This window comes from Heptranchias perlo, chromosome 20 (assembly GCF_035084215.1).
Source record: "Heptranchias perlo isolate sHepPer1 chromosome 20, sHepPer1.hap1, whole genome shotgun sequence".
NCBI classification, from domain to species: Eukaryota; Metazoa; Chordata; class Chondrichthyes; order Hexanchiformes; family Hexanchidae; genus Heptranchias; species Heptranchias perlo.
The window spans coordinates 47,996,418-48,008,910 of NC_090344.1; the positions used below are offsets into that span (position 1 = coordinate 47,996,418).

The 12,493-nt window shown below is 49.2% G+C and overlaps 1 protein-coding gene across 1 annotated transcript in view; it reads left to right on the top strand.

The window, feature by feature from the left end:
* Positions 1-12,493, top strand: part of LOC137336147 (substance-P receptor-like) — a 64,173-nt gene that overhangs the window by 28,978 nt on the left and 22,702 nt on the right. Inside the window, exon 2 of the mRNA XM_068001627.1 lies at positions 1,212-1,412. Within this exon, the coding sequence (XP_067857728.1) occupies positions 1,212-1,412 (201 nt within the window). The remainder of the gene's footprint in view (positions 1-1,211; positions 1,413-12,493) is intronic.

Sequence of the window (12,493 nt, forward strand, 5' to 3'; positions counted from 1 at the left end):
CAATATATAGAAGGCACCAAGAGCGCAGGCTTGAGGTTTAGCAGAAGTACACATTGGCCTCATTGGGCTATGTAATTCAGGGATGGCGCAGACTCAAGGCAGCTCGGTTAAAGTCCATGAAGAAACCAATGTGCATTTCATTTAAACCTCAAAACCCTGCTCAATTTGTCCATTTAGTTTAAAGGAGACATGTGTTTGTCATTGTGCGCTGCACGGAGATGGAATGGGCAAAGAGTCATTACCTTTGATATTATGCACCATTAGTGGCCAGTGTGAGAATGGCCTCGATAAGCGAGAGCCACCACTTGGTGCCAATGGATGGCCAGTCGGTTGAGAACCCAAGTTGAAGTGGCTTGAATGCATTTCCAACACAACCTTCGATCTGGCAGGAAAAGGACACTTTTAGCGACTTGATCTGGGCTCGGTTCAAAGCCAGCTAAAGGGACAATAGCACACTGCTCCACCCAGCTCCCAGATTCATGATAATTTAGCAGCTTGGGGGCACTACAGTTGACATCATTGTTGGGGAAGGGTATCAAGGGATATAAGAACATAAGAAATAGGAGCAGGAGTAGGCCATACGGCCCCTCGAGCCTGCCCCGCCATTCAATCAGATCATGGCTGATCTTCGACCTCAACTCCACTTTCCTGCCCGATCCCCATATCCCTTGATTCCTCTAGAGTTCAAAAAAGATTCACAACCCTCTGAGTGAAGAAATTCCTCCTCATCTCAGTCCGAAATGGCCGACCCATTATCCTGGGACTATGCAACTGGATATGGAGCAAAGGCGGGTAAATAGAGTTAAGGTACAGATCAGCCATGATCTAATTGAATGGCGGAACAGGCTCGAGGGGCTGAATGGCCTACCCCCTGTACCTGACGTTACAATCAGTGCCCTTGAGCAAGGCAGGGTGGCAAACAAAATGGCCTTGGTTCCTGCTCCCAATTGAATCCTGCGGGAAGTGTGTGCACGTGGACATCAAGTGAGGGCAGGCTGCCTGGCTGTGAGGCCCCCATTGTTGAATAGCCCACCAACAAATACATAGGGAAGAATAACCACTTGGGTGTTTTTGGCACTGGGTGACTGGCACCCGTAGAGCCGCATCAAGCTTAACTCAGGGTCCGTGGAAGAGGAGGAGAGGGGATGGGGCACCTCCCTTTAGGCCGCCTTGCGTTTTTTTTACAGCCTGCTTCTTTTTCCATTCTCCAGGTACATGGCGATCATTCATCCGCTGAAACCAAGATTGTCAGCAACAGCCACCAAGATCGTCATTGGAGCTATCTGGGTAGTGGCGTTGTCCCTCGCCTTTCCGCAGTGCTATTACTCCAGGACAGAGCAGTTCCCGGGCCGGGTGGTGTGTTACGTGGAGTGGCCCGAGAACGAAGAGGATGGCACAACACACGAAACTACGTAAGTCGTCTTTCAATACTGCCTCGTTCAGGTCTCCTCACTGAGATATACGCCCATTCCCCCCCCACCACCACCTCGACTCAAGACCAGAAACTTGCCCTGTGGGTGACTGCAGGTGTGGGTCTTCGCTGTGCCACTCAGTGACCGAATACTTTCCCATACTGTCCTTCCAGGGTACCTCACCATTAGGTGTTCTTTTGAAGAATGAAGGCACATGAATTGCAGTAAAGCAATGGTTACCGTTATACTCAGAACGTAAATAAGACCGCCTGTATTATTAAAACTCTGCCTCTTTGTTCTCCGGGGATTATCGTGGGACTAGAAAGAAAGACCGTGCATTTATATAGCACCTTACCACATCCTCAAAGCACTTTATAGCCAATGAATTACTTTCTGAAGTGTACTCACTGTAGGCAAATGGAGTAGCCAATTTGTGCACAGCAAGATCCCACAAGCAGCAATGAGATAGATCACCAGTTGATTTATTCTTCGTGGTGATGATTGAATGTTGGCCAGGAGACCAGGAGGATTTCCTACACTTCTTCGAATGGTGCCATTGGATATTTTACATCGAACTTAGCAGGTTTCAAGTCTCATCCAAAAGACAGCGCACCTCCGACAGCGCAGCACTCCCTCAGCACTGCACTGGGAGGGTCGGCCTAGATTATGTGCTCAAGTCCCCGGAGTGGGACTTCAACCCACAAACCTTCTGACTCAGAGGACATAGAATGCAACCAGTGACCCAAGCTGATGCTGGTGCCTTTGCCAAATAATCCCCAGCGCTGGGAAGGGAGATACCTGCACTTGCTTCTCTCTCGCTTTTATGTTTATACTTGGTGGTCAGAAGCAAGTTGGCAGTGAACGTTTTGTGTGGTGTTGTCCCTGTAGTAAACTCTCTATGAACAGGAACCATTGTATCCTGTCCGTTCCAATATGGCTGCACAGTCCTTTGGATCTTTGACTCAAGTGTGACTCTGTTATTTATACAGCAAGAAAGCCTGGTTACTCAATTCGAAGGATTAAATAGAGATTAATTATCACCCTTTCCTTGGTGTTGCTGCTCCTCCCTCACTCCATCCTCGAGAGGCGAAGCTCAGGACTGTGCTTTGTCTTGTGAGGTGGGTTCAAACGTCATCCCCCTGCTGAGGATTCAGAGGTCAGAAGCATCCCCATCTTACTGACTGCAAATTAATCATTGTTGGAGGCCCCGTCTGCCGATTAAGGCAGATGTAAAAGATCCCATGATACCAAATGAAGAAGAGAGTTCTCTCCGGTGTCCTGGCCAATATTCCTCCCTCAACCAACACCACCAAAAGCTGGTTAGCTGGGCATTCAGCTCATTGCTGTTTATGGGACCTTGCTGTGCACAAATTGGCTGCTGTGTTTTCTTACACAACAGTGCCTGCTCTTCAAAAAGTAATTAATTGGCTGTAAAGCACTTTGGGACACCCTGAGGATGTGATAAAGAGTGCTATATTAAATGCAAGTTCTTTCTTCCAAGGTGAAAAATTCCTGTGTGTGACATTTATCCCAAGACTTTGCTGATGGAATAAATTGAACTCAGGGAGGCACTTTGCCCCCATGAAGTGACTCTGTTGTTGAAAGCACAGCCGCTGCAGGCACAGCAGGTAGAGTATCCACAAACCGCCCTGGAACTGGCATTTATTGCTGCCAAGTGAGTTGTTGGCAGCTAGGGGCACAGACTATGGAGGTGCCACAATACGTATCATGTATCCTGCATATGAAAGACAGACTTGCATTTATATCGCAGCCTCAGGACGTCCCAAAGCGATTTACAGCCAATGAAGTACTTTCGAAGTGTCGTCACTGTTATAATATAAGAAACGCAACAGCCAATTTGTGCACAGCAAGCTCCCACAAAGAGCAATGAGATAGTGACCAGATAATCTGGTTTAGTGGTGCTGATTGAGGGATAAATATTGGCCAGGACACCGGGAGAACTCTTCTTCGAACAGTGCCATGGGATCTTTTACATCCACCTGAGAGGGCAGACAGGGCCTCGGTTTAACGTCTCATCCAAAAGGCGGCACCTCCGACAGTGCAGCGCTCCCTCAGTACTGCCCTGGGAGTGTCAGCCTGGATTATGCCGTCCATTCTCTGGAGTGGGACTTGAACCCACAAACTGTCCGGACTCAGAGGCCAGAATGCTACCCACTGAGCCACAGCTGACTCTGATGACACATTTACCACAGCTGTGTGCTGTTTGTATGCCACTGGTACCCAAGTGAGCTCAAGACAAGAAAACAGCCAGTCCATCACCAAGCCTGCCCTGAAACATGAAGTTATCCATTTCACACATACACAGGAGCTGACTCATTTCTAACATATTGTTTTGAGAGGAGGAGAAGGTTAGCAGATAACAGGCACTTGGTGGAGATTTCCTGATAGGACGAATTTACTTCTGAACGATTTGAATGCAAATAGATTTGACTGTGCGTCAGTCTACAGTCATTGTCAGGTGTGTCTCCAGGGCTTTGGGGAATGCAGACTGGGGCCCGAAATGCTGCCTTCAGGTAAATCATCAAATCTTCAGCAAAAGCTCAAGGAACACAACAAGAGGCTCGGCAGCAGGGTTGAAACTGCTGGCATTCCCTCGAAGGCCTGGCAAGGGCCCGTCCAGCAGCCCGCTGGCCTTCCATTCGACTCGGCAGAGCTGTCTTCCCCCCCCCCCCACCCCCTCCCACGGTGGGGAAGAGCAATGTCGTTCATGAGCCCGGCTCTGATTGTTTCAAAACGCCTGCCCACTCAACTCCACTGAGCCGCAAATCAGAAAAAATAAGTAAAAAGCAAAGCTGTTCGAGATCAAGAGACGAGAGTAATTGGATAATAAACAACTGGAAATTCAAAGCAGCTCCCAAAATTAAAGGCTCAGGGACAAGGGAAGAAGCCAAGAATCACTGCTCTCAATTAGCTTGAGCTGTTTTATTTTTGTAGCTGATTGTGCAGTTGTTTGTTTACTGTTTCTCTATAATGGAATTAAACGCACTGGGGTAGGAATTGATACGCAGTCCAAAAACATACCAATTTATCAGAGGGACAGGTCTGCACCCACTCTGCGCAGGTGTTGGACCCACTGCTAAATTTGTGAGGCCCCTTTTTCTTTAGGCTTCCCTTCAATGTGTAAATTAGGGGCCTCAGGCCTGTTGAAGGCCCCCTTCCCGAAATGAGTCACCGATGAGCAGAGCAGGTTTCGGGCCTGGCCCCGCCCGCACCGGATTCCGCAGAGACCTCCCCCGATTCCGCCAGAGTCACCGTCTGCGCTGAGATTACTGACCTCAACCGGGGGCAGTAATGGAGGCCTGACACGGGGCGAGGGGACAAAAAAAACACACACACAGCCACAGTTCCCACCCCCCGAATGCTTCTGGGAAGTGTGGAAGCCAGGAGCTGAGCTGGGAGACCTTCCCCCACTGGCATCAAGCAGCCTGCTGACACTCATTTCCTTGGGCTCACTCTGGAAGAAAGGTTTCTTGGGCCGAAAGGGATGATCTTATTTCGTTCATGGCCCCGCTTCATGCCTGTGCTACATTAAGTCAGCAAAGGATCAGGGTATTCTTCTTTAAAGATGCAGTTAATTCTGTTGGTGAGTACCATTAGGGGAGAGGACTCGCCCATCGAGTTCCTTCCTGCGCAGAGCTTCAGGAAGCGGACACCTCGGGTGCTGACAGGTTTAGTAGGGACTATTCATTGTGAAGAGCTGCCTTCAATCTTAACCAAGTATGAGCTCCACACAAACTCTGAATTGGATGATTGTACAAGAACAAAATAATTGCTGGCCACAGAGGAACTCTGTGAGTAAATGCCAATTCTTGATGGCCCTCGCTCAGAATTACTCTCTCTCTCTCTTCCAAACATCTTATTTCAGGTTCCCCTTTTTGTAAGCACCAATCAACCTGTCTCCAGGCAGATCTGTAACTGACAAGAGTGGGTTTCTCTCCATCTCTTTCTCTCACTCGCTCGCTGTCTCTCTCTCTCTCTCTCTCTGTGGAGACATGCCTGGCACCTGTTCACAACAGCATGGCTCAGATCCAATACCCACTGTGAGGGGGCTTACTGGTACAGATGCCTGTCCTCCTCCTGAGTTTCCTTGTCTCTTGTCCTTGGAATTTGGTTGAGTGGGCTCGCCTTCGAGAGACTTCAACAACAAAGGTTTCTTTGACTTACCTACATTTTAGCGCCTCAAACTCATCACTTGATGAGAAACAGAGGAAGTGACAATCAGAAAAGTGAGAGAGTGGGACAGAGCGAGAAAGAGAGAATGAATGAGAGAGTGGAAAAGTGAATGAGAGAGAGATGAGATGGAGAGAGTTGGAGGGAGATAAAAAGTGAAAAAGAAAGAGACCGAGACTTTGAGGTCGAGAAAGAAATAGAAAGAGAGAGTTACACGGAAAAAGGCAGGAGAGCAAGTGAGAAACAGAGACAATGAAATGGAACAAGTCGTATTCCCAGATCATGATCATATTATTTCCTGCAGATTAAACAGCACTCCCTGAAGGTCATTGATTGTAATTCAAAATGCAGCAAGAAAAATGTGGCAAAGGTTAAATATTTAAAACCATAAAGTGCAGACTGCCCTTAATCAGACTGCGACACTGTCTGGGTGATCGGTGCAGATCACTGTGCCCATTTCAGATTCTCAAAATGCATGACAGCCATTTTGGAACCAGATAGAAAACGGGGAAATCCAAAGTTCTTTAGAATCACAGAAAATTTACGGCACAGAAGGAGGCCATTCGGCCCCTCGTGTCCTCGCCGGCCGAGGAAACGAGCCACCCGGCCTCATCCCACTTTCCCGCATTTGGTCCGTAGCCCTGCAGGTCAGGGCTCTTCAGGTGTTTTCCTCCTCGGACAATGTTTCCCCAATAAATTACGGGAATCCTTCTCAGAGATCGGAAGTCCGCTTGTGATACAAATTATGGCACTTTATCGGAAGAGTATTATGTTTTCTAGAGAGGCGTTACGGAGGTGGGTCCAAGTCGGAAAAAAAAATCAGAGTTGGAAACAGAACGGGAATGGTGCACATATTTAACCAGCTCAAACTTCGGGGGAAAAAAAAAAGTTAGACACCCTTTTGAAAAGCGAGGAAAGATGCTGAAAACACACAGCAGCAGTCGTAAAGAGAAAAGAGTGGTTAACAATTTGGGTGTACACTTTTCTTCACAACACTGACAGACCTGCCGTGTGTTTCCAGCATCTCCTTGTTGTTTGAGAAAGGTTGCTGTCTTGATACAAGAAGTACAGTGTGATGGTTAGGCTCCCTCTCTTCCCCTGCAGGCTCTATATCTGATATTCTGCAAAGTCAGTTTGGGAGCAATCTTAATAAATGGCATCGTTTGCCTCAGATTCTATCAAAATCCCACAGCAAACTTCTGGTTTCTTTCGATTGCTGTTTGGGAAGAGTCCAGCTCAATGTGAAAGTGTCTGATTTTATCTCCTAGGTTCTGTGTTGAAGGGACCCTGGAGATTCTCAGCTGAACTGGAGCACACACTCTCCAATACCTCAATCTGGAACATTCATTCACTTGCCCTGTTTTTTTTTTTAATTTGCTGGTTGCTGTCCCTCTGATCGACGTGAAATCCTTTGGAGATCTCGCCCGAGCTCTCATGGTTTAAAAACTGCCATTTGGCTCCTGTCAGTCAGACACACACAGTCTCTGTTCTGTTTATACTTGCCACAGTGAACTCACTGCATCCTGCCCACCTGCTCGACAGTTAATGGATCATTGTCACTTCAGTGCTTTAGAGAGAGTAATGTTTCTTGAACTTCAGTGTGTGCTGGAAGATCTTAAAACAGGTGCTGTCATTCGGGATTTTCCAACTCCCTGAAGACCTTCTCCCTGGCAATTTCAAGCCTTTAACTGCTGCAAATTTAGCAGAGTTTCTGATCAGTTTGAAAGGCCCTGGTTTCCTCGGAGTATTTCCATGATAATTACATCATTTGAATTGGATCTGACGCATCTTATTTTCATGTCAGAGACTGGAAATGCTGCCCCACCTTTGGATTCGTTCCATTGTTCACCCACCACTCTAGACTGTTGTCTCCCTCTTTGTCAGTACCGGGTCCCAACTACAGTCACAAGAACGGGTCAGCGTGTGCCACAGTGATCTCCAGTGCCAACATTAATGGCGCCTCGTGTTTGGCTGACAGAGAGAAGCACTGCCCATGCAATACACCTGGAGACAGTTTGCACATGCTCAACAAGGGTCATTGACTTGCAATGTCAAATGGATGGTGGGAGACGAACACAGAAAGCTGCACATATTCAAAGCACCATAAAGCAAGCGCATAGTCCAGGGAAGAAGCTTTAATTTGGTCCAAGCTTAGAGCTGCCCAAACCCAATGAGAATGCTGTTCCCCTCCAGCAATATCCAATCTCTGTCCATGTCGCCTCCCCCCACCCACTGGACCTGTTGGTCCCAAATGTACAAACTGTGATATCTGCACACCTTCGAGGCTGTTTCTTCGACCTTCCGATTTTGCCTCATTTTCAGGGTGCCACTTCTGAACGATCCCCCGCGTTGGTGTAGATCTTGACTTTGTGTAAAACGGGTGATCGCGAATCGGCAGCCCCTTTCCCATCTCTCCCCATTTTTATTTCCACTGACTTCAGCCTCTCGTGAGGCTGACACCATGAATGGGGGACGGTGTGAGATCTCCCCGTGCTTCCGGGGGTTGAGTCCAACATGTTTAATCTTTGGGTGAGTTCCTATTCACAAACACAACAATTAATAAACACCGTCACCTCGTGAGATCGAGGAGCTGAAGCGGATGTTCCTATTTATAAATAGTCGGACACTGTGATCCCGTGGCCGAATTCCTGACTGGACACACAATACTCCAGAAACAATCACAGCCCAACACCAGGGCAGCACATCAGAGCTCCCAGACTCATGCTTTACAGAGGGGAACGCAGGGGATCAATATCACACGTGGCAACGCTCATTGAAAAGTCTTCTCACTGGGACGCTGGTAAATTCTGAGAGTAACAACATCCCGTAACTTTTAAATGGCCTGATTGCAAAAACAGAGTAAAAGTTTTTCAAAAAATCTATTTTAAAGAGCTCTCGCCCTCTGAATCGAAAAAAATTTTTAAAAAATCCTCTGGGAAAGCCCGCAAGCGAGTGTTTTGTTGGAAATTCTCCAGGCTTTTTCCCGGAATGTTAGCTGTGATTGAAATCCATGGAGTTCCAAAAACACAATCGCCTCAACGTTGTTCCCGGAGAGGGAGAGGGAGCAGGTATCCTGTTCTAGGGTGGGTGGGGGAGTGGGTGGGGGAAGAGCACCTTGAAACTGTGGTGGGTGCCATGAGATGTGGGTGCCATGGGAAGGCTTCATGCCTTTGTGGGTTTACCCACTTTTGCTCTCAAATAATGTGCTCCTGCTCATTGAGGCGAGGGATGTCATCGCTTGGGAATGGAATATTCTCCATCTCAGGCAATCGGTGGCAGCATCAAGCGGTCCATCATCGCTCAACAAAACTCCCTCTTACTTTGCCCCAACAATGTGCTTCAACCTCAACTGCAGAAGGTCACCCCTTACTGCACCATGGTGTCCTTCTTTCCCAATTCCCAGACCAACCCACCCTCAGGCCTGTCTGGGGATTAAGGATGTCCAAACTCATTTCACATCGGACCCTGACACCTTTGCCAACAGAGGAGTCTGGGATGGATTTGGACCCAGGCTCGGAGGTGAAAGGTCAGTGTCTAACCCAAGGCACCACTCAGTTCTCCGCTCTTGCCGGGATTCGGGCGTGAGGAAAACTAGAATGGCAAGCACCCTCAAGCAAAGCGAATAGCACAAATTCTGATCAGTGGGCAAGAGGCATCAGTGTAGCAAAGGGGGAACCACACACTCTAACCAGCAAACAGGTCCATTGTGAAAAGAGACTATCAGATGCAGAAGGCTCTCTGACCCACTTGATCTCATCCTTCCAAAATACCAAGCCGACCGGCTTCCCATTACAATGCCTCACTGCATTCCCAGTTTCTGTTGGTCTGGTTGAAGCTCTCCCACCCGTATTCCCTTCTTTCTCTCACTTCCTCTTCCGATCTCATCACCAGGAGATACCTTGTCCTCCTTGTTATGGACCGAGCCCCTTGTGGAAAACTCCAAACAGTTGTCCTGGCTCTTCTATTGCACACCTCCAGCCAGAGAACGTCGTCCCGCAGTTCTTCCTGCTTTGCTGGATTGACGACCTCAATCTCCCCTTGCATCGAAAACATGCCTTTCACCCCCTCTCCCACCCCCCCCCCCCGTTCTTTCTTAACACCCTCTCCCCTTGTACATTATATTCACTTCCAGCATCTTAGCTATCTCGCTCGGATTTGTAAAACATTATAAGGCACCAGTCGCTAAAGCTGAACCATTTTATTTTGAATTTGTCTGGCATCCATGTATACACATCTAATTTTAGTCTCTTTAAACTCTGATCTAGTTGTCTGGTCTTGCTGTCTGGGGCATGTGATTCTCCTTATGATGCTTTATTCTGGGACCCAGCCTGATTACTTCCATTATCCTGCCTGTGTTTATATATGACCATGACCACTGAGCCTTCTGCCCCTCTCACCTCATTAAAAAGGCACTCGTTTCAGCCCAATTGGTTGCTTCAGTGCTTGGGAAACTTTTCGTTACAAAAGGATTTTCACTCGGTGATCTTCCGAGATTGCCAATACCGATCAAAACCGAGCTCCTCCAGAACAAGAGAACGGCTTAGCCTTTAATGTTACAAGGACCTCAGCTCTCTCCACTTCTCTCTCTCTGCCTCCCTGTCCTTCTCTCTCTCTCCCTCTCCCTCTCTCTGCTCCGTCTCTCTCTCTCTGCTCCCTGTCTCTCTCTCTCTCTCTCTGCTCCCCGTCTTTCTCTCTCTCCCTTTCTCTCTGCCTCTCTCTTTCTGCCTCCCTGTCTCTCTCTCTCCCTCTCTCTCTGCCTTTCTCTCTCTCTGCTCCGTCTTTCTCTCTCTGCCTCGCTCTCTCTCTCTCTGCTCCCTGTCTCTCTCTCTCTCTGCCTCCCTCTCTCTCTGCTCCCTGTCTCTCTTTCTCTGCCTCTCCCTCTCTCTCTGTGCCTCCCTGTCTCTTTTTCTCTCTCTGCCTCCCTCTCTCTCTCTGTGCTTCCCTGTCTCTCTTTCTCTCTCTGCCTCTCTCTCTCTCTGTGCCTCCCTGTCTCTGTTTCTCTCTCTGCCTCTCTCTCTCTGCTCCGTCTCTCTCTCTCTGCTCCGTCTCTCTCTCTCTCTCTCTCTGCTCCCCGTCTTTCTCTCTCTCTCCCTTTCTCTCTGCCTCTCTCTTTCTGCCTCCCTGTCTCTCTCTCTTTCTCTCCCTCTCTCTCTCTCTCTGCTCCCTGTCTTTCTCTCTCTGCCTCGCTCTCTCTCTCTCTGCTCCCTGTCTCTCTCTCTCTCTCTCCCTCTCTCTTTCTCTCTCTGCCTCCCTCTCTCTCTCTGTGCCTCCCTGTCTCTCTCTCTCTCTCTCTGCCTCCCTGTCTCTCTCTCTCTCTCTCTGCCTCCGTCTCTCACTCTCTCTCTGCCTCCCTGTCTCTCTCTCTCTCTCTCTGCCTCCGTCTCTCACTCTCTCTCTGCCTCCCTGTCTCTCTCTCTCTCTGTGCCTCCCTGTCTCTCTCTCTCTCTCTGTGCCTCCCTGTCTCTCTCTCTCTCTCTCTGTGCCTCCCTGTCTCTCTCTCTCGCTCTCTCTGTGCCTCCCTGTCTCTCTCTCTCTCTCTCTGTGCCTCCCTGTCTCTCTCTCTCGCTCTCTCTGTGCCTCCCTGTCTCTCTCTCTCTCTCTCTCTGCCTCCCTGTCTTTCTCTCTCTCTCTCTGTGCCTCCCTATCTCTCTCTCTCTCTGCCTCCCTGTCTCTCTCTCTCTCTCTCTGTGCCTCCCTATCTCTCTCTCTCTCTGTGCCTCCCTGTCTCTCTCTCTCTCTCTCTGTGCCTCCCTGTCTCTCTCTCTCTCTCTCTGTGCCTCCCTGTCTCTCTCTCTCTCTCTCTGTGCCTCCCTGTCTCTCTCTCTCTCTCTCTGTGCCTCCCTGTCTCTCTCTCTCTCTCTCTCTGCCTCCCTGTCTCTCTCTCTCTCTGTGCCTCCCTGTCTCTCTCTCTCTCTCTCTCTGCCTCCCTGTCTCTCTCTCTCTCTCTCTGTGCCTCCCTGTCTCTCTCTCTCTCTCTCTCTGCCTCCCTGTCTCTCTCTCTCTCTCTCTGTGCCTCCCTGTCTCTCTCTCTCTCTGTGCCTCCCTGTCTCTCTCTCTCTCTCTCTGTGCCTCCCTGTCTCTCTCTCTCTCTCTCTCTGCCTCCCTGTCTCTCTCTCTCTCTCTCTCTGCCTCCCTGTCTTTCTCTCTCTCTCTCTCTGCCTCTCTGTCTCTCTCTCTCTCTCTCTGCCTCCCTGTCTCTCTCTCTCTGCCTCTCTGCCTCTCTGTTTTCCTGTGCTCCCTGTCTCCATTCCCCATGAAATACAGCCTGTGGAATTCAATTGCAGACTGGCAACCGAGAATTACAAAGTAGAGAGAATGCGCTGAGCACTGACAGCCGATTTGGTCCTTTGTCGCTGCTGAATTAGTGTGATGTGTTTGTGGATTATGTGCTGAAGTAATGAGCCTGATGCAGGCAGGGGATCAGTGCGGCTGTAATTCAAATAGGTACAAGTGCTTCTGCATTAATATGCTTGGATCTCAAGCGATCAATAATCAGATGGAATCATTGATTCATGATCCTGACGGAAAGCACTTAATAGGAAGGGACTCACGTCACTGGCTGTGGGACTTTCAGCTGCACCTCACAGCGCTGCCTTTGGAACCTTGTTAGCTCCCTCCTGTCCCTCGCACCCTTTCCCCTCCAAACACTGCAACTTCCAGGCTCGGTCTCCACAATCTGCGCTGGGATCCAGTCAGGAGACAGGAGACAGGAGCAGAGACAGAGGATGAGCTGCCCATCCATTGTCACCTCTGTCAACATCAAAGTAGAAAAAAAACACTCGACCATGGGCCATGGCGGAGCGGGATAAACTTTCTGTCCACTGCTCTCGCCCCCCGCCCCCCGCCCCCCCCCGGGCGCCTGTCACACATCATCAGGTTTGGACCCTCGG